Genomic DNA, 27,730 nt, shown 5'->3' with positions numbered 1-27,730 from the left:
TGTGTGTGTGTGTGTGTGTGTGTGTGTGTGTGTGTCATGGCAGAGGATGAAAGCAGCAGTAAATTTTCTATTTTACTTCAAAAGGATGTTTCACACTCCAGTCAGACAGATGGAGGCAAACACACACACACACACACACACACACACACACACACACACACACACACACACACACACACACACACACACACACACACCCACAGCCTGGCTGAGTCCTGGTGCACCTGGACCAATGACAGATGAAACACACAATCAAACGACAGCGTCAGCAAATTCTGCCAAAATGTCTAAATGTTTTCTTCATTCAAAATTCCCTTTAAAAAAGTTCATTTTTTACTCAGCAGAGAACTTTAATGCTGATTCCAGCTGCATGTCTGACAATTATGTCTCAGACCAGCAGGAAAAATGACAGTAAACCTGGTAACACTGGTCCTGTATAAGTGACTAAAAGGAGCCATAAGTCCAGTCTTCATCCAGTTATCATACAAAATAGTATGGGCGTATTCAGAGCAGCATTGGAGAAATCAAGCACACAAATTAAGGAGATCCACTAACACTAAAACAGTTTCTCCAACAAATGTGGCTGTTTCCAGTGCAGGCAGAGAAGCAGAGGATAGCCTGTTTAGATGAGTTCATAATTAATAATAGTATAATAATTATAATAATAATTAGTTAATTATTATTAACACCTTAGCAGAAATCAGCTTGCTCAGCTCCTTTAAACTGTGCCTTAGATGAGCACGTATTTGGAATTTTAATGTATAAGATTCATTTTTACAATCCTGAGTCAGTGCAGATCATGTCTGTGCATCTGTGGTTGTGTGTGTGTGTGTGTGTGGAGGCCAGCTGCAGGTAAACTAACCCAGAGGCATTCACACCTGGCCTGTAAATCTAGCTTACAGCGAGCTCCTCCCAAACACACACAGCTGTACCACACTGTACTGTGGCCTCTCTTCTATATTTCTGTTTGTTTCCTACATTAAACCAAAGCTGCTCCGTGATTGGCTGACAGGGCGTCTAATGAACACCAACACTTTAAAATATGAGGTCATGACCACAGTGACATCGACAACCAATTGACAGCCTGCAGTGGTTTGAACTGTACAAATTCACACAGACTCACTTTCTTCACATAATCTCACGTCAGGAACCAAAGTTACAGGAGTGAAGTCCCAGGGTTTAAGCAGAGAGGTGATGGTTCATCCAGAGTCAGTGATAAGATTTAGATCAGCTCTTAACTTCATTATGTTGTTTCTGTTCTTTTTATCACAGTGAGTCAGAGACGGGTCAAACTCAACAAACAGAGACACACATCACATTTAACTCTAGACGTTCTACTGTCAGGTCTTAGCAGCTCAGCGAGGAACAAGATTCAGGTTTTTAACTGATCACCAACAACGACACACTAGAAGACCTACTCTCAGTGCTTTCGCTGAACATCTCACCACACAAGAGATATCAGATTTCTGTGATATCTGTTATTAAGGAGGCAGCTGGTGGGTGACTGTGTGTAAACTGAACCTCTGTGGGTTTTGGTTTTGTCTTCAAAGTCATTTGAAGGCTTTTTCTGACACCTTGTATGAGTGATTTAAGATTTGACTCGACTCTAAACTATCGTGACGATGTCCTGTTTTCTTTAACTTTTAGTTTTTAAACTTCTAAACTTCTATTCAAACTGATCAAATGCTTCTTACCTCCACGATGCTCTTCAGATCTCGGACGTAGGCTTGTTCAGTCTCTACGATCTCCATCACCACTCGCTCCAGTCGTGAAAGCTGTCTGGGTGTGGCCGCCGCTGCCGCCCCTGCCGCCACCTGATTGGCTACATGTCCATTAGGGGATTGTCCTCCTCCGGTTACCTTGGCAACACAGACTCCACCTGCTCCTCCTCCATGTGGTGTGATGAGCGGAGTGAGGTCCAGGCTGATGTCTGAACCGTTCCTCTTCGGCGTGGAGGAAGATGAGGTGTTGTAGGCCGGCACGGCGCCGTACGGCAGTGATGAGGAGGATGAAGAAGAGGACGAGTGGGAGGCGTCCTGCAGCGAGACGGAGGAGGCAGAAGAAGAGAGGGAGGCGGGGCGCTCGCTGTCTGAGCAGACAGTGTTGACGGAGGTGCAGGAGGAGGACGAGGCTCCTCGCTCACCGGATGACATCATCCTACCCACAATCCCACTCAGAGACGAGACTGAGGAGGGACGTTTGGTGGCTGCAGAGAGACGGATGAAAAGACAATTTAGTTCATCAATAACAGTCAAAGGGTGGACAGTACTGCACCATAGAAACAAACCGGGTCAATGAAACTACAGCAGAACATGTAGCTGTAGCTCAGTGTGATTTTGAAAAGCACCTCGACTCCGTCTGTGTCTTTCTACTTCAAACTTTTATTTGAAAATCTCATTAAAGTAGAACTTTTATTGTTTGTTCTGTCTGCATGAAGCTAACATAAAGAGCATTAATAAGGGAATTAGAAACACAGGAGAATTGTGCAACCGTTGCTTTAACCTCCGTCACCAATGTACAAAAAACCAGAACTGACAGTTACCAAGTGTAAATACGGTGTGTTGCACCTTTAAATAAAGACAGATGGCATCCGGCTCACAGCCACATTAACACAAACCCTGTGTGTGTCTATGTTGTCCAGATTTACATTACAAGACTGTCTCACTGCCTACGTACCTGCCAGCCCACCTGTCCTCCAGGTAACCACAGCTTAAAACAGAACAACGCGGCTGAAGACTTCAATGTTTCGACTGTGTCTTCTGACCATTACACTTTGTCTAAACCTGCAGTAAACAGGAAGTTTATCACACACCGATGACTTACACAAACCTGACTCTTCCCTTTTTCTAAAAACTTCCTCTTTTGTCTCCTGTATTTAAAAAGCAACGCCTCTTTAGAAACCACTGCTCATCCTCATTCAGTTCTTCATTTTCCATATCAGCTCTTCCAAAGTCAGAATGTGGTTAGCCTACGTTAGCATAAAGACTTGCAAATAGACCTACAAACATCTTTAAAGGGGATAATCCAGCTGCTATTCACATTCTAGCCAGATGTTGAGAGGTTTACAGACATGTCGCTCCTTCACAGGATATAAAGGACATACGATCATACAAAGTGCACAGAGCTGATCAACAGAAATTGGATGATCAGCCAAACTAAACCAATGTACCTGTGCTTTTCTTCTTCTTCTGGTGTTTTGTTAGTTACAAAGCAGCTTGAGGTGTATCAGCGCCTCCCTCTGGACAGGAGCAGGGCCGTAGGCTCTCAGTACTCAGATTCTTATTGATGACTCTAAGAGACGCCTACTGAACCACTTCCTTTTCCATCTCTATTCTAAACACACTCTAAACCCGGCCATCAAAAGCGCTGTAATCTCAAAAACTGGAAGATCAGATATTTTTCACATGAAACCTTTCGTTTTGGCACAATGGTACTGAACCTGGCAACTTTGCTGTGACTGTGAAGACAGCTTCCTACTGGTTTGTCTTCTCTCTTGAAACACATTTAACTCATGTTGTAAAAATATTATTACATCTTTTCCCCATCGTCACAATTCCATGAGCTCCTACAGTCAGTTCATTTCCACGTTCCACCCAGACGACAGCGCACCTGTCCTGGCTGTTGGCAGAGACACGCTGAGATGGAGAAGTATTTAAAATTCATTAGTGTTTGAATTCCAGACATCCAGGCAGGAGGAATTTCCGAGTGCAGAGTGTTAAATGAGAACATTCGCCTATATTTATGTATATATACCCATAAACCCTCCATGTTTTTCCTTTTAGGTAATATGTCAGCAATAGCTTCCACAGCTGCCAACAGCGTTGTAAAGCAGTTAACCTCCTCATACGCGTGGAGGTTCACACGAAGAGCTGATGTTTAATTTGGAAAACGCGCAGCATATTTTAGAGTGTGGAGGTGTTAAAGTCAGAAGACTTCCCTGACAGATTTCACCCAACAGTCCTAAACTGCTTTAACATGTTGTCACCGATCCAGATGTACAGAGATCATAAAACAGGGACGTCAGAGATACGTTGCACCCAAACCAACTGAGATCAGAGTTCAGCTCTGACGTTTAAAACGGCCTCTAGTTTTAAGGTCAGCTTCTCCAACTGCTGCTGTGAGTTTAAGGCTGTTTGATGAACGTTGCTACTGCTCTGGATTGAAGTGTTTAGAGTTTTAGTTTGGGGCTAAGTGATGAATACAACATTTTTAATGTCGTCTTGTGGGTCAGATTTAAACCTGATTAAATCCTGTATTAACACAAATTGTTTTGTATTAAAGTAGCACATCTGGCAGACGCTCAGCATCTGGCATATTCAGCACAGGTTATTTCTACAATCTGTCTGCTGTAGACTCATTCAGCACTATTACTACGAGTGCAGGAATTCTCTTGACTGGTTTGTGTGTTGAGGTCTTGTGAAACACAGCAGTGATCCAGTAGGTCCCCTTTCAACAAAACTATTTCGAATTTAGGGCTGTTAAGAAATATTAAGTTGCAAAACTCCACGGTGGGAGAGGTGTCTCCAACAGGTGGGCACCAGGTTGGGTGGGGTGTTGTGGTTTTGTAGGTCTGTGGTCTGAACCAGGTTTGACAAAAAAAGATCATAGAGGTTAAAATGAATGAACTGATGATGTGTGTGCCGTTTCTGTTCATATTAAAACAGCTGCAGTGGAGCATAAAACACACACACACACACACTGAGTGGCAGCAGTTGTTAAAGCCTTATTTAGCCATGGTATCCATACCCCACGTTATAGCTAAAGGGTGAGTCAGTCAGGATGTGTACAAGTCTTTCTATGGCTGTGTGGACACGTTTTGGAGATTATTTAGTCTGATCTTCACGGCTTCAAAGGGCTGGTTGAGGGTTCAGACTTGGTCTTAGTGGTCTTTGCTTGTGTTGGAATCTGTTTCAGGTAAAGGTTAGGGATGGGGTCAAACCAGGTCAGGGTGTTGGCGAGTGCATGATGTCATTGAGTGTCCTCAGAAAGATAGAAATCACTGACTTCATTCATACTTCCTGTCTCTTGTTCATAACTAGCAGATGAACAGGAAGGGCGACGGTAAATCGGTTTCATGGAGGTGTAGAAATTTATTTTTGCTTGATGTGTGTTTTACGTGCAGCATGTCAGTGACACACAGTCGACTAAACCAACCCCAGAAAATAAAAAGAAGATGAACACGATCATATAAAACCAGCTGCAGAACAGTTTTAAAAACAGTTGTACAAAGGAACTGGAACTCAAATTAGCATTTTTAGCTGCAGTGAATGAGAGTCTCTGCCGGTCCATCACTGCTTAAAGTATAATGGAAAACTAAATATTGATGCATGTGGACGTTTTTTAACACTGTGTTGCTGCAGTCCTTAAAACTATTAGACTTTTGAAATAGGTTTCAGGTATGCACACTCTCTCTCCTCCTTCCAGCTGAGATCACAGCAGTTTTCTCCCCCCCTCCCTGTGTCTTATCAGGCTGGCTGAGCTCCAAGACAAAAACCACTCTGACTTCATCTTTTCATAAACTGACGCTCACTGCATCACCCTAACTAGCATCGTTATGATCATCATGTCAGCCAAGAGAATAAAACTATGACTGCACAACGCAGAGACAGCAGAGGAAAAGATGTAAAGAGATGAAGAGAGTCCCAGAATAAAAGTCCCAGAATAAAAGGCAGAATCAGATTCAAGCTGTAGCACAGAAACTTCCCACTAATCAAATATTTGGTCCATGTGAACCTGCAGCTTTTTGACTGCAGACACATCTGCAGAAAGAGACCTCTCATCTTGTGCGCAGCTTTCAGTCTCTGATTGATTCATTTGGGGATTTTTAAAAGCATAAAAAGGTCAAAGTCTCCAGTCTACATTAAAAAATCCCTATTTCATAAGTAATTTCTGTTTCTAATTAAATCCTAATGTCAAATGTTAATAGTACCAATAAGTACCAACATCCTGCAGAACAACCTGAAACCAAACCAGTAAGACGAACGCACCTGGTCGAGTCCGTTTGAAACAGGCAGATCATAAAGTAGAAATATACACACACACGCACAAATTAGAAATGCTTTACAGAGACAGAGTCACTTACAGTTTGCAGTGTTCCTGCGTGAGTGTGTGTCAGTCGGTCGACATGTAGTTAAAACCAGTTTTCAGAAAGACTCCGTTCACCATTAAACACTGACTGAAGTCTGTCAGTCTCAGACTGAAAAAACAGCCTCTCGACTCGTTGGATTTCCTGTTATTGACTGTATGTGTGTGTGTATGTATGTGTGTGTGTGTGTGTGTGTGTGTGTGTGTGTGTGTGTGTGTGTGTGTGTGTGTGTGTATGTGTGAGAAAGTGCATGCATGTGCACCAGTTTGAATATTGGGTATTTTCGAATGAGGACATTTTGCATGCACCTCCCTTCTCATTAATCAGGTCTTTCAGGTCCTGAAGAGCAGCATCAGTACAGATTCAGCTTCAGGTTTGGGTTTGGGGTTAGAGGCTGAGGGGATCCATCACGGTGACGGGGGGGGGTCCTCACAACAGTACACATTTGTTGGCCTGTCTGCTCAAAGCTCTGCACCTGACTTACAGGATGTGGTGTCAGGCATCACTCTGTTTCCGGTCTTTTTGTGCACGCGAGTTGGGGCTAGATTCATTCAGTCCTCTGCAGTGTTGTGAGATCTCTCAGCGAGTGAGTCTGAGAGTTCTAATTCTATTTAATCTAAGACTAAAGTCCCATCAGGACTGGATTTATGTCTCCACAGGAGGTGGGGAGGTGGAGTGATTTTAACATTGTCTGCCTGTGATATTAATCCCATCTAAAGTGATTACAGACACACTGACATTTTGTTTTTTCTGGCTGCTCATGCTGCCATTTAAATCCATTTTTTATTTTAAAGTAAATGTCAGATCTCTGCACCGTCTTCCTGTAGCTGCTGCATCAGGTTTAAAGCCCAGACTCTTACCTACAGAGTGGTCAACTCAACAGCATCTGTCCCTCATCCTGTTACGTATGAAATGGAAACAGTTCTTCCTAAAGCACTTTACTAAAGTTCTTCTCTTTGGCTTGAATATTACGCCTTGCACCTCACTTGTAAGTCGCTTTGGATAAAAGCGAACTTATATAATGTGAAAGAGACCATAGGTTTAGTTCCAGTCACCCAGCCCACTTTACTGGCAATAGGACTCTCCTTCTCTAAATATCCTTCATAGGGATAAAATACAGTACAGCACATGCAAAATGTGGCCCATTTGTGAGGTTTGGCCTGGTTTTGATCATTAATGACAAAGACAAGGGACCCCAGTAAGGTTACTAGAGGAACTCCATCATTTCTTGGGTCTTTAAGTCTGAACACATGCTCTATCTGCTATCACAGTGTTCAAAGTCACAAAGACAGGAACATGAACATCAGAGGGAACATGTCTCTGTGTCCTTCTTTCTCTAAAGATGTAGTTATTTCCAGCCCAGTCCATAACTTAATTAATTAATTAATTAATTTGATCATCACTTAGTGAAGCTGATCAATAAAAAAACTGAGAACTGTCAGTGTTACAGCGTATCAGTCTGTCTTTTTGTTCCTGTGAGCTGTGAATGTCATTTTAAGGTGGAATCCCCCTTTAAATACATGCTATGAGACATGAGACATGGATTCCAGTGTGTGCATGATTACAGTAATAAGAGAGCAGCTCCTCACTGTCATTATGTGTCCGACTGTGATGTAACATGTTTGAGCTTCAGCACTGAACAAATCACAGCTTGTATGAACCCGAACACGTGGACCTACAGCACAGAGCTGCACGATTCACGAAAACTGAAATGCTTTTATTCTTACTGAGTAGTATAATGAGTTCGGTTTAAATTCCAGCTATCATTCTTTATTACTCAGGCATAACAACGGACAGAGATAATACAGTTGGTTGTCGTTTTCACATTAACTATCCCCTAGTCGCTCATTTAGATCAGCCTCGACTTTTACAGTCCACTCATTTTTTGTTTTGAACACTAAATATTTTGTGGTTTTTCGACCTCTACTAAACCATGGGTGGATGGAAAACGACTTGTACACAACGTATTAACCAGAAAACAGCTCAGTCCAAATCAAATTCAACAGTGTGAGCTGTTGTTGCAGCAGCAGCAGCTGAAATTTCCCCTCACAACAATTTTTTGCTGTTTGTGATAATTAACCACTTACAGAGAATCAGCTTGTTAAAAACCCCAGAAAGCAGAAGAAGCAGTGAGGAGGATCAGTCGACCACGTTATGACAAAAAAGGAGAAACCTGTCGCCCGGTGGAGCAACATGAGTGGCTGGTGTTTTTAATCATCAGCACTGACGAATAATATCATCCTGGTTTCAGAATGATGCGAGCTACAGGTAGAAGTAATTCACTGTCAGGTTTCCTGTCCATCTGTGGATCATTGAGAATAAACTCATTTTTTCACACAGGCTGTTTTTGTAGTTATTACTGCATTAGCTGTATCCAGGGTCATGTTAGTCACTGTTAACGCTGCTTCTCATTCCTGCTTTTATTTCCTTCTGGAACACTGATACTCGTAAGTCGTGAATACTTTCGTTTCCAAAACTGCAGTTGAGCTTCTTAACATAGAACTGAACACGGCTCTGTCTTTACTTTGCTCTGTCTGTGCAGCAGAGATAAAGTGACAGAGACAGGAAGCTCAACATCTCTCCTCAGTGTTTAAAGTTCAGAGCACTGATGTTACAGCCCACATGACCTTTAACCCCTTCATACCACTGTGCCAAACATTGCAAGAAGTGAACTCCCTTAAACAATCACTGACTGATGACTGTACTTCACACTCCGGCTCTAATTTTCCAAATCATCCATTAGTGTTTAGACTGTTTTCTTCTAAGCAGCCACAGCTTTCAGTTCATTTCAAGACCAACTTGCTCAAAGACCAAGAAACGTTTCATCTTATATCACATTTCAAACGCACTGAGCACAGACATTATAAAATCTATTCATCACGTGTGCGTGTTTGCAGTTTTCAGATATTTCAGTGTGAAAACACTTGTTATATGTTCAGCTGTACATACATCATGTGTGCATCATGACTTTCTTTATAAGTCATAAAGAGGTTCACATGTGTTTCTTCTTAGGTTTTTCAGCTCTTTTCCAACTCTGGCTAACCTAAGAATCTGTGGTCTACTTTGGTAAAACAGATGCCAGTAATGCAATAACTGTGTTTATTTTCTAATAAATGGGCTGAAACCTTGTTGGTATGCAGTGTCATGCTTTAATGCTGCTCTGACCAGCTGGTTTCAGACCTGTACACTGCTGACTGACTGATGAGATGGTTTCTCTCTGGCTGCTTTTCCAGACCTTTACTCTGAGTTTTGCTTTCTTCCTGTCAGGTTTTGCTCTGATTCCACTCCAAACTGTCGGGCTGGTTTGCTGCCTGTTGCATATTTCTGATAGGCTGCTTGTTATCAGAGTAATAACAACAAGGTGGCTTCAGAAACCACAGTCACGAGTGGACTTCAAATATTCATCTCCTCTGCTTCCTCTTATTTCTTGTCTTCCTCCGTTCCCTTCTCACTCTTTTCTGCTTGTCTTCCTGTGTGTTGCTCTCCTCCCTCTCTCCTCCTCCTCCCTGTCTGATTTTTCAGCCTTATCTTGGGCGTTTTCTCTATTTTCTGCTTCATTCTTTTCTATGGTTATAATCAACAGATCTGCTGTGGCATTTCATTGTGTGTGTGTGTGTGTGTGTGTGTGTGTGTGTGTGTGTGTGTGTGTGTGTGTGTGTGTGTGTGTGTGTGTGTGTGTTTGTGTCACGGCAGAAAGATTGTTCGTTGCTACACTTTATCACCACAAACCATACAACTTCCTGGACATAGACTTTACTAGTGTGTGTGTGTTTGTGTGTGTGTGTGTGTGTGTGTGTGTGTGTGTGTGTGTGTGTGTGTGTGTGTGTGTGTGTCTGTGTGTGTGTGTCTGTGTGTGTGTGTGTCTTTTCTGCATGACTGCAACAATCAATTGTGTGTGCACAGATTGTGTGCATGTGTGTGCGTTTATATACAAATCTGTTGCCTGTTGTATGATAATTGCAGAGTGTTTCAGAAATGTAAGTGTGTTCTGGTATGTTTCTGTGTTTGTACATGCTAACTATGGAAACAAATATAACAGCACAGCAACTAAACTGTATGGTGGCTGTGTGTAATTACACATCATTACTGGGCCTCTGAATGTGTGTGTGTGTGTGTGTTATTGTTGTGTATAATAGTAGTCACTTTTGCAGGGCCTCTCTCAGCTTTGGTGACAGGAAGTCACAGCCTGGAGAAAGTGGAGCTGAGACTCAAAACACTGAAGCAGCTTCATGGGAAACAACAGAGCAGCTGACTTTTAACAGCAAATAGTAGGATGAGATATGACCTCAATATAAATCAATTCATTCATTTATTAGTAACATAATTAATACAAACGTTATTGCGGGGTAACGCAAAAGTAGCTCTAACCCGTGTTTTCAGAACATCTGGACTTTTTTTTATGAAGCATTTACTTCTGTGTTAATTTATTTCTAATTGCCAGAGGTAATTACTACTGTTTCACCTAATGAGTCTATTCAGTCCAGAGGTGGAGTGAATCCAACCTGGAGGATAAATCTGTGTCTTTAACCAACTATCTTCAGATTGGAGAAGCTACTTGATGAGTAGTGAAACGTTTCAAACTAACAAGGAGGAAGTCCAGTGGCCATGACTCAAGTTCCAGAGAACTTCAACTGGACGACTGAGAGTTTTCAAAAAGATTCTACTTATGTCATTGTTTTATTTCCTGAGAAAATCAAAAGCTTGACTCTGGTGGGACTCAAACTCACAACCTTTGAATCTCTTCTCCTGAGCTTGACTAGAAGTCCATTGCGCCACAGAGCCTCACATAGATGTTCAGTCGTCTAGGTTGCAACAACTACTACTGGTCGCTGAGTATTTGTGTGAACATGTTTCTTTAGCTGAGCTAAATGCTCCACTGTGGTCACCAGCTGTGTGGTACCTGTGGTACTCGGCGATCTCTGGCTGCCACGCCGTGACCCCTCAGGCATGGTGCGATTTGCCACAGGAAGCAGAAACCTGGAAAAACGAAAAATGAAAGCACAGTTAGCCTGGACCTCCCTCACTCTCCGGCTCATCCTCACACTCTACATTCCTGTGCAGTTTTTCTCTGTTTCTTTCTGTGTTTTTTTTCTCCAGTACATCACAACATAAAAGCACAGAGAGACAGGAGACATGTCTTTGTTTAACAGAGAAGACACAGAGCAGAAGTCCATACTGAAGAATTCCCTCTTGTCTTCTGTAGAAGCAGTGAGAGCATATGTAATGTTTGGATGGGAAGCAAGAATGTGGTCTCCTCTCTCCCTGTGTGTGTGTGTCCACTGGAGGATAACAGCCCCCTACAAAGTCATTGATACAGTAAAACAGGCTGACCCAATTAGCCAATTGCACATGCACAAGTGTTTCTGCAGCTGTCTGCTGAGAGACTGAGACATGCAGGTCGGAAGGGAGGGAGCTGGGGTGGATGGGGGAGTATAGGGGGGTGTGGGTATAATGCAAAACCAGATGCAGAGCATGTCTGCATGTCTGCAGGCTGCATGTTGAAATCCCTGTGCACTGAGTACACCTATAGATTTGCTTCTGAGGGTTTCCCCACATTTAGAAATCTGATAATGGTAAAGCTCCTGATCATCTCAAAGTGCTGATGTTACCTTTCTGTATTTTTGACAGCACGATTTTTGAGAAACCTTTAGAATAAATTCAGTAAGAACCAAAAAATACTTTAATTAATTCATTAAAGTTGTTGAAACTGTGTGAACATTTCGTTTTATATTCACAGTGAAACATAAAGGTGACTCACCATGACTGAAGGCTACACCTGGACATAACTGAATAACTTACTTAACTAACTTTACACAAAACTATTAAATGCAAGTTTTTCTTGTATTGTGGAGGAAAAACTCAGGAGTTCAGAGAAATGCACAAAACAGACTTGTTCACCTCAAGAAACGTGTCTCTGTGGTGCAACAGATGTGTGCTGGGCTTCCAGTTAGATACCAGCCGAGTCCTGCCAGAGTTGTATTTTTATACTTTGTCAGACGTTTATGGCTTAAAGCTGCTGAAGTGGACGAGGGAACTGTCTCAAACTGTTAAACCAGCTCACATCTGTCTCCAGCCACTATAGCGTAATGAATGAAGAATCGATGACGGTAAATATGACACATGCAATGATCAATAAACATTTTTGTCTTGTTGTTGAAGAGAAACAAATAAAGAAGAGTGTCGGGGCCTCAGCCCAGAGAAGCGAGAGTCAGAGTTAGAGAAAAGACAAAGTTAGCATCAATCTGTCAAATGTGATGAGAAGATGAGCGAGTGACCCTGAGAGAACACACGGGGAGGCAGCGTATGGTGTGGGGGATGAGGTCCAGCAGTGTGGTTAACCAACGCCGAGGTTACAGCGAGGTTAAACACACACATGAAGGGTTTTCACATGTCTGTCAGTACTTCATACACTCCTTTTTGTGTGTGTGTATAAGTTGGCCACACTCATCATCACCTACCGAGGTATTTCCAGGTGCATCCGCTTCGAACACACCTCATCACACACACTAACACCCATGACCGACAATGGCAGTGGACCAACACTCTCACTTACATCACAAAAGCACTGTGTGTGTGTTATTGGAGTCTTGTTCCCATGGTAACAAGATACAGTAACAAGACTGTGGACAGACATCAGCTGCATTAAATGAAGCAGAACCTCGGACACAGTCCAGTTTCGCTTCAGCTCCAGCTCCCAGAAAACAGGTTGGCAGGAAAGTGCAGTGTGTTTTATAGTGTCTTTTTTCTATTTGTACGTGTCCCATGTCTGTGACCTGTTTGGACATTAACACAGAGAGTTGAAGACTGAAACTATTGTCGTAGGACAGAGGTGAACCAGGAAATCATGTCACGACTTTGACTCACTTAAGTAAACTTCACTGCTCCCAGTGCTGCTCTCACACAGACTGAGGCTTGTGTTTGTTTAAGTGGCATCAGGTACTGCAGAGTCCACACTGATGGTTCCTGACTCCCAAGTTGAAAAAATGAACCCTTTGGGAGGCGGGAAATATGAGACAAGAAGTAGAAGTGCAGGTAATTACTTCACACATTATTATTAATCACACATAACCTCTGTGCAGATCCTCTGAGCCCCAGTGTGGAGCTCCCTTAATGCATTTGTCCCCTGATCAATCCAATAAAGTTTCGTCTAACAGCTCGAGCTAGAGGCTCTGTGGAACTCAAGAAGGGATTCAAAGGTTGTGGGTTTGACTCCACAAACACTATTAAGCTGAAATCACACTGACGATAGAGGCTTTCAGTGCACAAGCTTAACAACAACAGTTCTCTTATATGTTAATAAGTGTGAAAACGTTCCCTTTCAAAATAAGGTGCAGACACTTGATGCACCTGATCATCGACAGGCTAAAGCAGCAGGTCACTGCCTCCTCTGTCGTTTAGGATGTTTGGTTCAGAACAGAGAAAATAGAGATTGATGACAGCAATTAGTGACAATGGTGAAGCGATCACACAAAATCATGTGAATTATTAGTCCCAGCGCCGACCACCAAGCCTGGGAACTGCTCTGTACCATCTCTCCGTCCATGTATGTGTTTACATTTCTCCTGCTTGTGTTGGGATCCAAGTTTACATGAGCTCACTGAACGACGGGCCTCCTGGGTTTCAGCCTCAGCGGCGCCTCCTAGGCTGTTGACAATAAGCTTTACTAATCAAATATTCTGGTTTCTTGAACGGAAAAGTTTCAGTGCAGAGTCAGCAGCAATGTGGTGTTTCAACAAAACACAGATTGTATGTTTAGAGGTAAACACACGAGTGTATCGAGAGTTTGATTTTGAACCACGTGAGAAGGTCGGAGAGGAGAGGCAGCAACATGCAAATCAAGTGCTGCTGATAGAGATACGGGTCTCTCTGAGTCCAAAGACGAAGAAACGATCTTTAATATTGGAACGGACCTCCAGTAACACTCGAACCCTGTGTCCAAGAAATCATTTCTGTATATAACTAAACTGCAACAGCAAAGAAGATTTGTGACTGACTAAATTGTATTTTTTATCTGTTTTTATCTGTTTTTGAATAATTGAGCCACATTTAGCAGCAGCTTCAGTGGCACCGTTCAGTTCGTATCCACGGCCCCTTCTGTTGTCACAGTAGCTTCAGGCAACATGAGCAGAAAAATGTGGTTTTGAATCACACCAGTGTTATGAACACAAATATGCACTAAAGCAGCTCCCTTCACAGTGATCTGTGGCACAAAGGACCTCTAGCTAAATGTAGGTGAAGTGGTTCAAAGGTTGTACAACTTCTAGACCTTCCTTTGGCCTCAGACTGCCCTAACAACTTCATGGCAGTGGTTTCACAAGCTGCTGAAAACATCTCTAAGAGTCCTTGATGTGAACCTCTGGTTCCACCACATCCCAAAGCTGCCTCATTGGACTTAGATCAACTCATTGTCATGTTTAAGAAAGCAGCCTGAGTCTGACTCTCAGTTTGAACATCAGCAGCTCATCTTGACCATGTGATTGTAAAGTGGCCTGGGTGTAACTTAAACTGTCCCAATGAGCCTGTTTACACTCAAAGTGTTTTCAAAGTGGCGCCATATCAGATCCTCATGTATGGATGCAGAACACCTTAGAGACACATGAAGGTGTGAACGACTTGTCTCAGCTGACCACTAGTGATCCAATCAGCCAAGGTGCATTTTAAAATAACTATCTGATCCCAGTTTCACACAGTGTTTCTGACTGTGAAGAGAATAAAACCCACAGTAGTAAGAGTTACTCTTCACTCATCAAGTCCAGTAAAATAATAAACCGTATCACTAAATTATTTTTGCTCCATCCAACTGGAAAGAAGGTCACGGACACACAAGGAGGCAAACAAAGACTGCTGCCCACTGTTTCTGTCTGAGACGAGACAATGTCAGGACGCCCCACTGACCCAGAGAGGGAAACACACAGTGTCAGGGCCATTCATTAACACTGTCAAGGGGAGTACACTGTGAAACCACAAGTAACACACTCACTCACACACACACACACACAGACCCAGGCTAAACAAACCCAGTGACAGCGAGGGTAAACTTCCAGTAGTCCCAGTAAAGACGAGAGACATGCAGGCGCCTCTGTCTGTGTGTTATCATCTTCTCTACTCTTCAGTTTCACGTTGACTTTTATTCTAATGAACAACAGAGACAAATAAACAACTGTGAACACGATCTGAGACTGTAACACGCTGTTGGTTCAAACTGTCAGAGATAAGAGGCTGAACCCTCTTTCTTACAGCACAGTAGAACGTTTGTGCTAAAATAATTAGCTTTAAAACTCATCTGAAGTGGCACGATAAGCCGGTACTGTTAATATCCTACGCCTGTCACAGTATTCTTAGTTCCACTTAAACAAAGGCGCTCTCCTTGATGTCAGGAAGTAGCCACCACGCTGCACAAATGTGCATCACATTTTCTAGCGTACACCACCTGTGTCCCCTAAAAATGACTTTGGACTCTGCTTTTCTATGAACAGTGATACAGGAGATGCTTTATGTGCTGATGCAACATGTTTTGAATGAATGTAAAGTTTCACAGAGGCTGCTGAAGCTGATGGTGTCACAGGAAGCTGCTTGAGTAAAGGCAACTTTGGTTGAGGTTAGAGAAAGATCATGGTTTGTTTAGGTTGTTATTTTGTGTGGAAACATTTTATGAACATGTTTCTACATATTCAGTATCAGTGTATCTGCAGGATGACATTTATGTTAAGATACACACAGTCCGGATTGAAGAGGGTCCATCCAAGCAAGTGGAAACTGGTCTTATGTAGGCCAGTACACTGTGTGTGGTCTCACTGTGTGTGTTTGTACACAGACTGAACACTGTATTTCTCTGTCTCTCTCTCTCGCACACACACACACACACACACACACACACACACACACACACACACACACACACACACACACACACACACACACACACACACGCACAATAGCTTTGTGCAGTTTTCCTGCTGTTTCCATTGTGCTCATGGCGTCGACCAGCTTCACACACACACACACACACACACACACACACACACACACACACACAGTGATGGTATTATGACTGACAGGTTTTGTTCAATACAAGTCATCACTGACCACACACACTCACGCACTCACGTCATAAGACTGAGTGCACGATGAGTTTATACAACCTCTGCCAACTTTTTTTGTGATGACGTGTACTTTGTGTACTTGGACAAATCACTGTCCAAATACTTCTGGACTTCACTGTGTGTAGTAGAATCCTGTAGAGACCGGTCCAAGTTTTTAAAGGTCCAGTTCTCTGACAGACTAACGTGATCTGTTTCACACACACACTAATGAATCTGATCCAACCTACGGATGAAAAGATCTGGAATAATGTCCCAGTACAACAGATAGAAACACGACTTGTGTAAGAGGACACTGGACTCGTCTGGACTGTTTGTCCAGAGGGAAACACTGAGTGCGAGTCAGATACAGTCAGAGAGACTCTGACCTCTGACCTCAGCCTGTTAGCACACAGCTAACTTCTGCATTGCTCCCATTCACTGATTTGTTTCCACTTCTCCATTAAGTTCAAACTGTGCGTTTATTTTGATCTATGTTAGATTATTAAAATGTAAAACTGTATTTTCACAGAACTAATTAGTAATTCTAGAGATCTGATTGTATTAATACATTAGCAGTCTACTGGCTGTTTTATTGACCTAATGTGAACGAACAGGTGCAGGAGTGAAAAAGCTGAACATCCATGACCCCAGCTTATCTGGATTTAGTTTGTGAGTTAGAGTGAAGTGCAGGAAAGTTGGAAAACAAACGGTGGTCAGTGGTTCTTGAGGACCAGGGTTAAGAACCAACAATGTCAAAATCAATCTGTCTCAAACTCCATCAACACCTTCACTCTGACTGACCTCAAACATCATATACATGAATTTACTGTACAATAACCCTCTCACGCTGGTCAGCGCTTCCTAGAGCTACGTTTGATCCACTTTATTATCCTAAACAGGAAGGAGGATCAGGGAACATGAGTCTTCTGATCCAGTGGTTACGGAGATATTTGAGTCTGGATCACAGTGGAACACTCTGATCCTCATCCTCTAAGAACACGACCCATGTTCTAATAAGGCAGAATTGTCCTTTAAAACAACTAACAAACACACAAATGTACAAAACGTCCACCTCATTAAATAAAGTAAATATAGACTTTTGTTCTGTTCCATTGTCATGGGTTGTATTCTTGGAAGCAGAGTCCTCTCAGTGGATCAAGGTGAGACTGTACATGAGTCATCTGCTGCTGCTGCTGCACAAAAGACTGTAAAACGACACACACTCAGTCTGGGTTTGGAAACTTCCTTTATGTACTGCTGTGTGAGACTAATACACACAGTTAGAGCTCTGTGCTTAGAGAAGAGGTTGGTGTGTGTGAGTGTGTGTGTGTGTGTGTGAGTGTGTGAGAGAGTGTGTGTGTTTCTCAGATTAGTGGGAAGAAACAAAATGACAGCAACGAGTATTTGTGGGAAGAATGGAATGACGAGGGGGGTGGGGGGTGGAGGAAGAGTGATTCATGATGGGAAAGTACGGAGAGGCGGCAGGAGGTGTGAAACCAACAAAGAACCAACACATACACCTGAGTTAACCCACAAACACAGTGGAGATATTGGAGCATTGTTCTAACGGATCCTAACAATGAAGCTGGTCCAAACTGAAGCCGGTCAAATCAAACCCAGACTTTAATGTTTCAGATGCTGCTGGACCTTTGTCATCATGGAAAAAATCATCAACTCTCAACATCTGGTTATGTGACAGACGGTCAGACAGCACACTGTGAACATCCTGAATATTTCTGTATAGTTCACAGTGGAGCTGAGCGTCTGTGAGAAAGTTCTCCTCTGACCTCCTCTGAACACTTTGTCCCTACATATCACAATCTTTTCTTGTGCCATAATTATATAATTAATACCATTAATAATTAGTCAGAATCAAATTCAACTGATGAACACTATCTCATTATTACTACTGTTGTTTCTCTATTTGATAAGTAGAGTCGGAGGTTCTATGACCACCCAGGTCTTGTAAACGCTTGGGGGGCATTCAATCAAATTTGGCACAGTGTCAATTTGGACTCAGTGATGAAGTGTTTAGATTTTGGTGGCAAAGGTCACTGTGAGCTCATGTACGTCCTGTCCTCACTAGTGCTATATCTCAGAAATGACAGGAAGTCCATGAAACCTGACAACATTTGTTGGACTCGTTCATGAACGTGTGGACAGACACGTTACAACATCATGCTACGACAGTTTCCTTATAGTGAGGCCGTCATTGAACATAAAGTGCTGCACCTCACTTCTCTCCTTAAAGAACGACTCTGGTGGGACTCGAACCCACAACCTTTGAATAACCTCTTACCACATTCAACTAGAAGTCCAACGCGCTGTCCATTGCGCCACAGAGCCACACAGGACAGTCACCTGGTGAGGGAGACTCACTTCCCCTCTTTACAGATCGCCTAACTAAATCTATGCAGTTTCCTAAAAGGTTCAATAAAACACAACAGCTGTGTTTCCTGATCCTTCCTGTTAAAGTTAAAGTAAAAAAAACACGTAATCTGCACCTTCAGTATGTTTCCACTGGACAAACCAAATCAGTCCTGCATTTAAACATGTATATTTGCTGACGTATCCCCGCATTTATGTGTGTTGTTTATGTTGTTTATGTTGTTTACTACGATACTCTGTGGTTGGAAAGCTGTGGTATACATCTGTCGCCACGCACACACACTGCTGAAAGTCACAGTGCAGCCTCTGTCTAACCTCAGACTATGCTAAATTGTCGGACTAATTATTATAAACGACAAATACTGGTCGCTGAGGAAACGATCCTCCCACATCCCATAATTATCCTGCATGGGCTCAATATTAAAACTGGTTCCAAATACTTGAGATGGTTGGGGTGTGTTTGATTTCTGCGTGCTGTGAAATCAATGGCTCCTTGTGTTTTCTAAAGGCGTTCACTCTCTGCTGAATTTAAAAACCTGAAGTATGAAAAACACGTTCAGTGACTCACATACGACTTTAATCATTTATACCCTGATGTTCTGTGAAGACAGTTTGTCCAATAAATTCATACAAACCCTGTCAGGACTTAATAGATGCTGAAATGACTGCTGGGTAACCAGGTTTCCCTGTGCGTCCTCCATCCTTCGCCTGCGACACATCCTCACTCGCATTAGTCAGAAACTGCACTGATTCACTGTCACTGCTGAGGGAGCTGCTCGTTCCCTGTACCTGTACCTGTAACTGTAACACTCCACTCTGATGGGATATAAACCTGCGATCCAAGGTGCTACAGAAGCCGCTGCTAAACTAGCTGTGGGAGACTCTATTACTTATAATATATTTATACTAATACATGGGTTTGTGCTGAAAAATAAAAGTCTTTTATAGTTTATGTCCATAGAAAGATGACGACAGTAGGAAGAGGTTTGTTAAACGGTCTGATGGTTCATAGCGGCCCTCTGTGTGGAGGTCCATCACTGAGCCCCTGGATCAGCTGCAGCGTTGACCCAGAAGATGTGAGTGTGCAGCCTGTGACAGCCGCTCGCTCGTGGCTGCTGGACTTCAGTCTGAAGAAAGTTGACAGTGGACCTCAAGTTTATCCTCTGGGGTGGTTTCACTTCGTTCCTGTACTGGACTTGTTAGTGAGGTGGACAGTGGAAGGGGGTGTGAGCCATTAGGATCTGATCATCTCTATAATATAAACTAATGACGTCTCCCATCCCCGGTAAAGTGGGTCGTTAACTGTTTTCCTGAAGAACTGAGGGAGGGGTTTCCCACTTCCCACCTAGCTTCTCTGTCCAGAATCTACATCACAATCCTTTGTACACAGAAACGAGCAAAGTCTGTGTGTGAGAAATAAAATGTGGCCTGTGTGAACCAACGGGTGGAGGAAGAGGAGGTGTGAAAGAGAAGAAAGACACTTCTGTTTCTCCAAACAAACTCATTCCATGTTGGAAATCCAGGTTCGTGTTTATTATTCCAACAAACTTTCCTCAGAGCAACAAGAGATGTTTAGAGCTGATACAAGTTTTCAACAGGTCATGAAGTCTGAGACTTTCACAGCTCTTCTCATCAAAATGACTCTGGCCCTGAGGTGTTGCCCCCACTGGGTTCCAATAAATTGAAGGTGTCCTACTTGGATGAGTAGTGAAACGTTTGGACCTAAAGCAAAGAAAGTCTAGTTGCTTTGACTGATCCTCTTTGAAACAACAGGATTAATGAAGCTCTCTGGATCATGTTTAGTTTGTTTTAGACGAAGACAAGGGAGTGGACACGAGGACTCAAATCTGTTGGAAGGAAACTATAGAGGAGCCTGTTTGGTTTGATGGAGGGAGAGAGGTCAGGAGGGGTGAAAGAGGAGGAGGACACTTTAGTAACATGCATGTTGTAAATCCAGTTTCATGTTTATTATTCCTTCAAACTCGACTCCTCTCACACCAGTTTCATCAGTGTCCCGTCCATTCACTTCTCTGCTTCTGACTCAAAGCCAATAGTCTGAGCTCCAGCATCAACCGTACGGCTTCATTTGATTCTTGACATTTCTGTGTTCATCACACAAAGCAGATCAAATCTAAGAGTGGAGGGAAAGGCCGTAAATAAGAGACAGAAACGAGCAAAGTCTGTGTGTGAGAAATAAAATGTGGCCTGTGTGAACCAACGGGTGGAGGAAGAGGAGGTGTGAAAGAGAAGAAAGACACTTCTGTTTCTCCAAACAAACTCATTCCATGTTGGAAATCCAGCAACAAACTTTCCTCAGAGCAACAAGAGATGTTTAGAGCTGATACAAGTTTTCAACAGGTCATGAAGTCTGAGACTTTCACAGCTCTTCTCATCAAAATGACTAATTCAGCTCCTGAATGGTTGATCCGTCGGCTGTGAGGAGTGGGAGCTCTGTGTGGATGTCACCACTCAACACTGGTGCATGTTTGCAGACGTGCTGCACTACATCTCTCCAACTGATCCCCACTGAGGAAAATTAAAAAGAAATGAGGACCTGATGTCAGATGGACAAGCAGGTGACACAAACATCTGGAAAACACCATGAGGTCATGTGACTTTGTTTCCCAAACAGCAAAAACCACAAAGCAAACAACACTCGACTTTGTCCCTATAAGGAGTCAGATTCCGAGTTATTAGTAAGGTCGATGCTCACAAGGACTCGTCTGTCATCTGCCTCCACACACACAAACACACACACACCATTATAATACCATTAGTGTTTTTTTAGGCAGTAATCGAAGGCTGGTGTTGGCCGACATCCAGAGATGCAATCGCCACAGATTTAGCCTTCAGCTAGGAGTCAGATTAGTCACTGCACACCTGTCAGCCAGGCTGCCAATTACTGGCAAAGTGAGGACATTAGCTCTGAAGGCTAAGTGGTAGCTAACAGGTAGATAAATATATTTGTCCCAGTCTTTAGGGAGAACCTGAACACACATCAGCTGACTGGACATTTGTTACTCGTCTCCAAAAGACGCACTGATGGTGCCTTCACTGAGGTCCTGTGTAAATGGGAATAATCACCACTGTTGTGAGCAGGATGTGCACAACATGCAGTTTTATGTCAGATTGTCCCAAATGTGTTTTAAATTAAAGGACGGGTCCGCTGTAACTATATCTACACTTTCCTCATGCTGAAGCTCAGTGGCTGCAGAAAACACACAACTTTTAAACACAACGATTACAACACATGGTTTGAGCAGGACGGGACTACTTTCAGCAGTGGAGTAATCTGGTCTCTAGTGACAGTGCACACAGAGTCAGATTCCATTAAAGTACAGTGTGGATCACTGATGGGTTTAATCATCATTCAGTGACATATCATTGAGGTTTACCTGACAAAGGTGAAAACTGTCTGTCTGGAATTATGCTTCCAGACAGATCCAGAGAGAGAGAACAGGACTGGACAGTCCTTTTAGTTTAACTAAAAATTTTAAATATTCTGATTTTAGGGCTTCCTGGCGCCCCCTACAGCCTGAAATGTCCATTACATTGGAGATTTCAGGTGATGTGTTGGAGAGCCAGGGGCTTTTATTGTGAAGGTTTCTATATGATTATTGCTGGGAGTGTTTACTGTCTTTGTGACCTCTGCTGCTCCACATCTGTTTGCACCAATGTAGAATGAAGTTAGAAGACAGAGACAGAGACAGGATAGTGAGGGGGTGTACCTCGATGCCGGTGGGGAGCGGAGTCCCTGCAGCCCCCTCGGAGCTCAGCTCGTCCCCGTGTCGCTGTCTGTGTCTCCGCTGTTCCTGCTGTGTGAGCTGCGGCTCCGGACGCATTGGGTCCAACACCTCCCGAGCTTTCCGAACTCCCCCCCACCTCAAACACGCACAAACACCGTCCACGAACCTACTTCGCCAAGTTTTACGCACTAAACGCAAAAGAGCCAGAATCCATCCAACATCTGTGTTCATTTAGTTTTAACATCGATGAAAGATTTGAAATGTTTGACAAGAGAAGGAGAAAAGTTTTGACATGTTTAACAAGCTGAGAAAGTCGATGTCCGGGTGGAAGATGGTTTGAAGAGAGCTCCCGGCGGCGGAGAGAGTCTCGACTGAGTCTGCTGCTGCAGCAGAGAGAAGGAGGGGAGGAAGAGGAGGAAGAGGGGAGGAAGGGGGAGACAGAGGGAGGTCCAAAAACCATCAGAGAGGGAACAAGAGAGAGAGAGAGAGAGACTTCTGACAACCGTCCAGCTGTTTACAAGAGAACAAACACTTTCTAAGAACCAGTTTCTCTCAGGAATGTTTGAACAATCCTGCAGATTTTCTCTGGTTTGATGAAAAGCAGAGTGAAGCTGTTCAGGAGCCTTAGACTGAGGTAGATAGAAATGATTCAGCATGTGTTCCTAGTTCCACCTGTGTAAAGCATCTGCCAACATCACACTGAGAGCACGATACAGAAGCACGTTTGTCTTAACTTAGGATGTTCAGAAGTTAAAGTGTACAGTGAAAAGAGCAGAGGCAGAACGAGGTGCAGAGCTTCGACAGAGATGAGACGATATCAAACTCTTATGTTGATGGAGACTTATGTGAACACAGTTCTACAGGTGTGATGCTCGGATCAGTGATTTTCTACTACTACTGTGAAACCGTGCACTGCAGCTGGTGTTTCCTCTAAACTCTCAGAGGCAGACTGATGCACCAGCTGACACGTACATTAACCGTCTGTAACTGCTGGAGGATGACTCTCAGACAGTAAACAGGCAGTCGTCATAGCAACCGCAGGTGTAAATCACAGGGCAGCTCACCTTGTTAAAAAGCACCACAAATGCTTTTGCCCAGTTTGAGTCTCATCTTCAGTCGGAGCAAACAGAAAATGTACCGAGCGGTTCCATGCAGACACGTCGTTAAGAATGACTGCTGCATTGTCTCTGCTTCCTGTGTCCTGTAGCAGGATGTCACTGAGGGATGCAGCCTGATTTGTGTACATAGAGTGGCACCATCCTTTCAGGGGGAGCCGGCACTGACTAGGCCGGGCCGGGATGGACTGATGCTCATGGAGTTTCCAGCTGTTTTAACATAAGACAGTGTAAACAGATGATTAATCAGCTGGTCTGAGTCTCTGTTGTTTTCCTATTTTAGCAACATTTCAAATACACTGGAGTGGAATAATGAGGATGAACACCCATCAACCAGGGAGCACAGCAAACACGACGACTCGCTGTGAACCTTCATTGAGGATGATGATGTACATGTTTCAGACAGAGACCATAGATGTTACGAGAGAGAGGTGAGAAAATGACATACTGAAATATTGAATGTGCCCCTGGAACCTCCCTCTCTTAACAGCGGTGGAGGCCTTCGACTCAGTCTGTCTCCAATTTATCTGTAGCAGATGCAAAAATGACCAACGGAGACATTTGACTCAGACAGACTATATAAGATCATATGAGAGGTGGGGACCACTAACCACTCAGTGAAGGCGTTAACGCTGTGCGACGTGCTGCTTAAACATGGAACTGAGTCAATTCTACCTCTGCTTTCTACTTCTTAGTAAAGTTTGGACGACTTGAACAAGTGAAAAATCTTTTTTGGCAACAAACTTCATTCAAATCAGAACCTCAAAGAGTCACATCACTGATTAGCCGACACCGAGCTAAGTCAGTGTTGGACTGCTTTCAGATGTGGAGTAGTGATGGTCTGAGATGCAGGAAGGTGAACAAAAATGAACTGACAACAATTTAGATCATGAATCATTTAACTGTCAGTAAACCCTTCAGTCACTCTGTGCTCACCGCTTCTCACATGTGGACATTTTATTCTGTTCTTTTCAGTAAACTTTTGTTCAGATTTGGGAACCAGACATTTTAGAAGCTGCACAGTTTAATATGAAACTAGAGTTTAGACTTTACAAGTGTTTACTTCATCCTCCCACTTCTACGAATCTATAGTTTCACCTATTAACACTTCACACACTGAGCAAAGAAACATTCTTAGCCACATCTGTTTCTTCTAAAATCAACCAGTTTACCAGTCTGGACCAGTATACTGGAAAAACACAGCCTGAGGAAAACACACACACTGCTGGAATGCAAACACAAACAGAAGCAAAGCCGATGTAAACAAGTGTGAACGTTAAGAAATATAGACACTCACACACACACACACACACACACACATCGTTCCTGACAGTGTTATTTCAAACTGAGACATTCCACAATTCACTTTCCTCCTGACAATTACCCTTCGAAGTGTGTGTGTGTGTGTGTGTGTGTGTGTGTGTGTGCAGAGGTCAGGAGGTCAGGAGGTCATCGTCAAACAAAAGGAAAAGGACGTCTTTAACCTCCAAACATCAGCCTGGACAGTTTGACTGCAGCTCAGAGAATCTGAACTCAAACATTAACCCGAACACTTCCTGTCTCAACCCTCACTGTTGCATCACATACTGACCTCGAACGCATCATCTGACAGCTTACGGAGAGCTGGACAGATTTTCTGCTGCTAGATATAGATGAAAAAATCAAACTCTAATAAAGATAAATAAATACAACTCTAATAAAGATAAATAAATACAACTATAATAAAGATAAATAAATACAACTATAATAAAGATAAATAAATACAACTCTAATAAAGATAAATAAATACAACTCTAATAAAGATAAATAAATACAACTATAATAAAGATAAATAAATACAACTATAATAAAGATAAATAAATACAACTCTAATAAAGATAAATAAATACAACTCTAATAAAGATAAATAAATACAACTCTAATAAAGATAAATAAATACAACTCTAATAAAGATAAATAAATACAACTTTAATAAAGATAAAAAAATCAAACTCTAACAAAAATAAATAAATCAAACTCTAATAAAGATAAAAAAATCAAACTCTAATAAAGATAAATAAATACAACTCTAATAAAGATAAATAAATCAAACTCTAATAAAGATAAATAAATACAACTCTAATAAAGATAAATAAATACAACTATAATAAAGATAAATAAATCAAACTCTAATAAAGATAAATAAATACAACTCTAATAAAGATAAATAAATACAACTATAATAAAGATAAATAAATACAACTATAATAAAGATAAATAAATCAAACTCTAATAAAGATAAATAAATACAACTATAATAAAGATAAATAAATCAAACTCTAATAAAGATAAATAAATCAAACTCTAATAAAGATAAAAAAATCAAACTCTAATAAAGATAAATAAATACAACTATAATAAAGATAAATAAATACAACTCTAATAAAGATAAATAAATCCAACTCTAATAAAGATAAATAAATCAAACTCTAATAAAGATATGATATATGATACAGGTTTATGCTGTCAGTACGTTCAGCACATATTACAACAGCATGACTCAGTGAAGTAGAACAAAGGAAGCTGTAAACTGATGAGCGGCTGAACCATCAACACAAAACATTACATTGAGTTTTTACTGACATGACTCTGAGCTTCTTTGAAAACTGGGTTTTAATTGTTGACGACAATGAAAGAAAAGTTAAATGACAGACTGCAGTTTGACAGGAGCCAGTAGAACAGAGACTGATGTTTTCTTTTCATTTCCCAGGTCAACCTGACACTGGACAAAGATAGAAAGGGATGATGTGCCAGAAGGATCCCAGCTGGATGGATCACAGACGTTGTGTTCATGTGGTGTCTTTGTCTTCCAGTGCAGCTTCCAAACCATGAAAACTCCTGCGTTTACTCTAAATCTGTGAGTTTCTTCTTCGGTTCAGATCCCGATGGGTCTAGAGTGATCCGCCGTCTCACGTCTCGCCTTCTTCCTGTGTGCTGGATCAGCGAACAGCCTCTCATGAAGTCACCAGAGCTCATATTGATATTCCATCTCTAATAGCCGACCACATTTTCCACTGCTAATGACACAGCGGCAGCCATCTTGGCTCTGTTTGCCATCTCATTACAGGCTATTTGAGAAACCAGCAGCAGCGTGGCAACGTGACGCCCAAACCTCCAGACCTCTGCGTGTGCTTTGGGATGTGTCTCAGTGTGTATGTGTGGGAGTGTGTGTATCTGTGAGAGAGAAGAAAATGATACAGGAGGGAGGTCAGAGGTCAGAGGCCATCGTTTCTGTGGTGAATGAGTGGAAGACCGAGCTGGTGTGTGTGATTTTACAGAAGATAAAAATACACAGTGACTTTTGCTGTGTGATGTAGTACCTCTGGTGGCACATGATCCTAAAAAACCCTAACACAGCATTTAACAAAGCTGCACCCCCCACCCCCTACTCTCACCCCCTATGAGAACATCTGGACTTGCAACAAAACGTACTCACCTTGAGACGTGACTTGACCTAAAAGATTTGACAGCAGTGTAAAATGACATCAGCAGCAGAATTGCTGCATCACCACTGCAGGAAACCGACACATCAGGATCCAGCTGTTGTCCATAGTCCAAAACATCTGGTGAGCTCCTTCAGTAGGGGGTGGGGGGTGCAGCTTTGTTAAATGCTGTGTTAGGGTTCTCAGCTCGGACACGTGAGAGAGACATCCGTTACTGGAGCATCCCCTACTCCCATGTTCAGGACACGTCATTGCCACAGCCAGTCCCTCTCCGGCTACAGCAGCTCCTGCTGCGACTGTGATCTTATTTCTTATTTCGTTAGTTTGGAAAAATCTCCTGGCAGCGAATGTGTGAGGGGGTCACACCCTCTTTAACAGCCACCTGCTGCACATCACAGCTCACCTGTTCTCGCTGCAGATGTTGAAATATTAACAAGCAGGGACTCATGAACTCCAGCTGAAAGTTGCTGGAGCGTTTCAGTCTCATATTTGTTGGTGAAGCAGCAGGTTTTGCTCATTAAATAAGAATTCAGCTTATTCAGATCGTTTTATGGCCTTTAATTAGCAGAAGAGGAGAGAGGCTTTCCAACCCTGCTGCTGATTACAGACTGAGTGTGTGTGTGTGTGTGTGTGTGTGTGCGTGTGTGTGTGTGTGAACTAGATGCTGGTTACACTGTGGTTTCTGGACTCTAACCAGGCGAACGAGCCTCAACACCACAAGCAACTCCTCGGCCAAGAGAACGAGAGAGCATGACAGTGACGAGACAGAGAGAGACACTGGTGAAGGTGTTTACACAGAAAATAAAGTGAACACAAAGAATCAGTAGTCCAG

At 42.6% G+C, this 27,730-nt stretch overlaps 1 protein-coding gene and 1 non-coding gene across 7 annotated transcripts in view; both read right to left on the bottom strand.

Moving 5' to 3' along the window:
- The window catches only part of plekhg2 (pleckstrin homology domain containing, family G (with RhoGef domain) member 2), a 76,304-nt gene extending 53,629 nt beyond the window's left edge, over positions 1-22,675 (bottom strand). For 3 of the 6 annotated variants that reach the window (XM_026378318.1, XM_026378328.1, XM_026378336.1), the window contains exons 1-3: positions 22,284-22,675; positions 10,986-11,062; positions 1,695-2,206 (exon numbers count right to left, since the gene is read on the bottom strand). In XM_026378318.1, coding sequence (XP_026234103.1) covers positions 1,695-2,206; positions 10,986-11,034 — 561 coding nt within the window. In that variant the 5' untranslated portion in view covers positions 11,035-11,062; positions 22,284-22,675. Of the gene's footprint in view, positions 1-1,694; positions 2,207-2,676; positions 2,755-6,082; positions 6,215-10,815; positions 10,837-10,985; positions 11,063-22,283 lie in introns of those variants that run through there. The other 3 variants (XM_026378363.1, XM_026378345.1, XM_026378355.1) reach the window with 3 other exon arrangements.
- On the bottom strand, positions 18,421-18,513 carry trnar-ucu. The gene is made up of 2 exons: positions 18,477-18,513; positions 18,421-18,456 (listed from the first exon to the last, which is right to left on the bottom strand). It is a non-coding gene; the product is annotated as a tRNA-Arg (tRNA).
- Positions 22,676-27,730: the final 5,055 nt, after the last annotated feature.

Source organism: Anabas testudineus, chromosome 13 (genome assembly GCF_900324465.2).
Source record: "Anabas testudineus chromosome 13, fAnaTes1.2, whole genome shotgun sequence".
Taxonomy (NCBI): Eukaryota; Metazoa; Chordata; class Actinopteri; order Anabantiformes; family Anabantidae; genus Anabas; species Anabas testudineus.
This window is presented reverse-complemented; position numbering and strand designations above follow the sequence as displayed.